Below are 4,498 nucleotides of genomic sequence, written 5' to 3'. Positions count from 1 at the left end.
CAGGTACTTAGCATCCTATAGACAGGGACGGTTTGAAAGCAGGCAGTGTTTGCAGTGGGGAGGACTGTTTATATAAACAGGACACCTCTGTAAACGACACTAATATTTGGGGTTAGGTGGCGATGGAAGGCAAGGTCCTCTTGAGCCGGGAGATTCCCCAGTAACTGGGCGCAGTCCTTTCCTCGCAGCTTTTAAGGGAGAGGGTTCCCGGCTTTGGGACGATATTTTTTTTTTTTTTTTTTTTTTTTGGGGGGGGGAGGGTGCGCACAACCTACCATGGCCACGTCTGGCAGGATCAGTTTTACAGTGAGAAGCATTTTGGATTTACCAGAGCAGGATGCCAATAGCGTAAAGCAAGCCTCTGACCATCACCACTCAGCGGAGAACTACACCGGCTCGCCGTACCGAGGGTGGATAGAGACAGACAGAAATCACTATCCCTGTGAGTATGAAACGGACAGGAATTCGCCATCTCCGCACAGCTCTCTTATTTGTTTCCCCCCTTCCTTTGGGGAGGATGTGAAGAAGGGAATCGCCAGCATGTGTAGCCTACAGGATCGGGGGGATCCAGGCTGAGAGTTTTGTAGAATATTACTTCATTGCAACAATGAAACAGCATGGAAATCCCGGCCACGAGCTTAAGAGAGAAAAGATTTTATTTTTTTTCTGTAGGTCTGTGCATGTTCCCAGCTACGGCAGAAAGCAAAACCTCAGGCTGTGTCCGCCCTCCTCTCTGCGCTTATCGTTTAAGCTCGCTTACCGGATTCTTTTTGTTTCGGTTTGGGTTTTTTTCCCCGTTTCACTGTTGCAAGAAATCCTGCCTGTCTGTGCTAGAGGCGTTTCAGGTCACCTCACGCACCGCAGAGGAGAGCTAAGCGCCCCCCCAGCGCCTCGCCTCCCCGCGCTGCCGCGGAGCGCGCTCCAGGCGCCACCGCTTAGATCCACGCGTCTGCCTCAGCGGAGAGTGGGCTCCGGCTCACAAACCCAGCCATGTAGCACACTGGTTTTACCTCACACGCGCAAATTCTGCCTCAGATACGTGGCTTTAATGCAGACCTGTGTGTGCGTGGGGGGAGGCCGTCCTCGGACGGATGCGGGAACCCCATCGGGGAAAGTGAAATATTAAGGTAATCGAGAGGCTGGAGAAAAGCAGTAAGGAAAGGACCGGGCAGCAGCCCGGCTTTACGTTTTAGCACGCTCAGAGGCTAGGAGCCGGCAAGCCCCCGGGCTGTGCGCGGCGGAGCGGACGTGCCCGTGCGCGGGTCGACGCCGGGGCAGAGCCGCTCCCGGCGCGGGGGAAGCCCGCTCCGTCCCGTGGGTTAGGTTTAGTGTATTCGGGGGGTTAGCTCGCTTCGCTTGTTGACTGTTGGGATTAATTCGCCCCGGTAAACAGCCGGAGGTCTCCCCGCGGGAGGCGATTCGGCTCTCGACGGCCCGCCGCCTCCTCGGTGCCTGCCCCGGCCCCGGCCGCCCCCTCTCTCTAACCCCCTCGCTGTCCCCAGCTTCCGACGAGAGCGGCCCGGAGCTGAGCTTGCCCGACTCCACGCAAAGGTCGCTCCCCGCCCGCGGCTCGGAGGCCGAGGAGAAGAAGAAGAAGCGACGGGTGCTCTTCTCCAAGGCGCAGACGCTGGAGCTGGAGCGGCGGTTCCGGCAGCAGCGGTACCTCTCGGCGCCGGAGCGGGAGCAGCTGGCCCGGCTGCTGAGCCTCACGCCCACCCAGGTGAAGATCTGGTTCCAAAACCACCGCTACAAGATGAAGCGGGCGCGGAGCGAAGGCCCCGGCAGCCCCCCGCCGCGCCCGCCCGCCCTGCTGCGCAGGGTGGTGGTCCCGGTGCTGGTGCGGGACGGGGAGCGCTGCCGCGGCTGCCCCGCCAGCCCCCCGCCGCCCGCCGCCCGCCCCAAGCTGGGCTGCGCGCTGGCGGGCTGCAGCGCCCAGGCCGCGCTCGCCCTGCCGGGCTACCGAGCCTGCCCGCCCGCCGCCGCCGCCCTCGGCGTCTTCCCGGCTTACCAGCACTTAGCGCACCCCGCCGTCGTCTCCTGGGGGTGGTGACGGCGGCGCCTCGCCCTGCGGGGCCGGACTCATCACCCCACGGGCGCGGGGAGGCCCGCCCCAGCCCCAGCCCCAGGCTCCGGGCGCGGGGAAGGCGCCGGGGCGCGCCGGGCTCCGCGGCCGCCGGGCCGGGGCGGCGGGCGGGGCGGCGCCGCGGCCGGCCGGGACCGGGCTCGCCCGGGCCGCCCTCCCCTCCGCCGGGCGCGCCCGAGGGTGCGGATGCCGGGCGCGGCTCTGGTTTTGTAAAACCGCCCCTCCTCCCGCTCCTTTTCCAGAGATTCCTTCATAAAAAAATAATAATCCTAGCGACCTAGTTTGTTTCCAGTTAGCTGATGCTTCCAGTGACTAATAAAATGTTTTTTGGCAAATAAATTTTTCCCGGCGGAGAAGTGTATTTCTGGCCACGGGGGCTTTTTCGCAGGATTACCTCCTGTGCCTTAAAAGCTTAAATACTTGGTCTTGATAGCGCCAGCGGAATTTCGCTTTCAAGTTCGTTTATTTCACCCACGTGCGCCGGTAAACGGCGAATAAAGTCTGCTGCAAGCATCTCCTTGTAAATCGGGTGATATTTCCAAGGGGAAGCCCGAGCCCGGAGCTCCCCGTTTCTGCAGGCTCCCCGACTTTTCGTTCCGGGTGGCGGTCCCCAGGCCGGCCGCGGGGCTCAGCGCGGGGCCGCCGTTCGCTCCCGTCTTCTTTAGAGCCGCTCAGGCGGGATGCAGTGAAGCCAGTCTTCCCGTTAGTCTGTATCTGCCGGCTGGGGAAGGGTAGCCAAGATGATGCCTTTTAACGCCCAGAGAATTGTTTTGAAACCCTTTGATGAACTGCTTGTTTTATTAATTTTTTTTTTTTTTGGAAAAAAAATCATATAATTGTCCTGGCAACCGCCAATGGGGGAAAAAAAAACCATCAATAACTCCCCCAACAACCCAGACACAGATCTCTGAAATATCGACTAGACCAGCTGCCTACATCCCTCCGATGGGAGCCGCGGACCAGGAGAGCGGCGCGAATATTTGGGGGCGAAGAGCCCACGGGGATTGATGCGGCCAACCTACTCGCCGGGGAAAGGCTGTCGAGGGAAAGGGACATGCAGAAGCTCTTTGGGGTTTTGTTTTTATTCCCTGGAAGAGGGATCCTTCCCACCAGGTGCTCCCCTGGGATGCATGATGCTCCCGTCCCAGCCCTGCCTTCCCCAGGGCTGCGGCCCCTCCACCGGGGCGGCTCGGTGTCGGCTCTGGCCTCCGTGCGGGAGGATCAGAGCCAGGGACAAGGCAGGGCAGGTCGGGGAGGATGGAGCGACGCCGGCCCTCCCGCCTGCATCCCCTTCCCTGCTTGGGCGGGGGGCCGTGTGCCAAGGGGGAGATACCGAGCGGACCAGCCTTCTGGGATGAGCGGGAAGGACCCGGGGAAATACAGCCTCCGTGTCACCTGGGTTTTTTTGTTGTTATCTTTCCTCCCCCTTCCCTTTATTTTTCCTCCTGCCATCCGAAATCTTTTTTTCTTTTTTTCCTTTTTTTTTTTTTTTTTTTTTTTTCGTCTCAGCTGCTGGCCACCTTGTCTCCCATATGGATGGGGTTATCTTAGAAGAATCTCTCAGAGAATCGCTCCTTAAACCTCCTTTTGTCTTGGGGGTTGAAAAGAGCATTGTTGTGCATGAAAAGGACCTAGACAAAATCCGCACTGTTTCAATTCAGGACTGTTTAATCAGTCCCTAGTGACAATTTTATGGGTTTTAGGCGGTACAATAGTATCTTTTAAAACCTTGTGGCCTTCATGAAAACAAAGGGCTTGAATTTTATGGGCTTACAACTCCAATTAGAACAGCGCCAATGTGTATGGGAGATTATCAAATTTGTATCATAAAACCCCTTTATAATAAATGATTGCTGGAAGCCGGGGAGGGGCTGGGGAAAAAGGGACCCGGACTTCAAGCAATGGACTTTGTCGCATGTAGTTTTAAAAGTGCACATGCTGCTCTTCATTTTAACTCTTTGTGACCCAGCTATGCAACAGGATCAGACGTGGAAATGGTGTGACATCGTCATTAAAAACGGAAACAAAGACAACAGAAGACCCATCCTCGTCAGCCCAAATCTACCTCCCGTCAGCTTGCCAAGGGTTTGGCAGCATCCCACCCGGCAGGCTCCCTCCCTGGCTTCTTGGTTATCTGGGCTGGTGTTCTGCCGCGGAGCCCACACATGGCCATAGGAGGTCTTTGCTATATTATTGCTTTTATCAGTTATAGTTCATACGGGCAATGACAGGGGCTGCTAGGGTGTCCCTTCCCAGCCCCAGGCTGCAGTGATTTCATCTCGTCACTGGTTGCAATGTCCCCTGATGTGGACTTCTTGACGCAAAACGTGCAGTTTGTATTGTCTTTTACGAAGCCTGGGGAAGGTGTGATTCCTGGGCATCAGCAAATGCTAGAGTCCTTGCAGACTGAGGGGA

The 4,498-nt window shown here is 57.6% G+C and overlaps 1 protein-coding gene across 1 annotated transcript; it reads left to right on the top strand.

Annotated features, from left to right (window-relative positions):
• Positions 1–276: 276 nt before the first annotated feature.
• On the top strand, positions 277–2,050 carry NKX2-8 (NK2 homeobox 8). Its single transcript, XM_074909425.1, has 2 exons — positions 277–442; positions 1,503–2,050. The coding sequence occupies exons 1-2, from the start codon at positions 277–279 to the stop codon at positions 2,048–2,050; spliced, it is 714 nt and encodes a 237-aa protein (XP_074765526.1).
• Positions 2,051–4,498: the final 2,448 nt, after the last annotated feature.

Source organism: Athene noctua, chromosome 6 (genome assembly GCF_965140245.1).
Source record: "Athene noctua chromosome 6, bAthNoc1.hap1.1, whole genome shotgun sequence".
Classification (NCBI taxonomy): domain Eukaryota; kingdom Metazoa; phylum Chordata; class Aves; order Strigiformes; family Strigidae; genus Athene; species Athene noctua.
The sequence above is the reverse complement of the archived record's forward strand: the minus strand, read 5'-3'. Positions and strand labels throughout refer to the sequence as shown.

Coding starts and splice junctions, on each gene's coding strand:
- NKX2-8 (XM_074909425.1), top strand. CDS start 277: ATGGCCACGTCTGGCAGGATCAGTTTTACAGTGAGAAGCATTTTGGAT. Junction 443..1,502: donor AGACAGAAATCACTATCCCT/GTGAGTATGAAA, acceptor CGCTGTCCCCAG/CTTCCGACGAGAGCGGCCCG.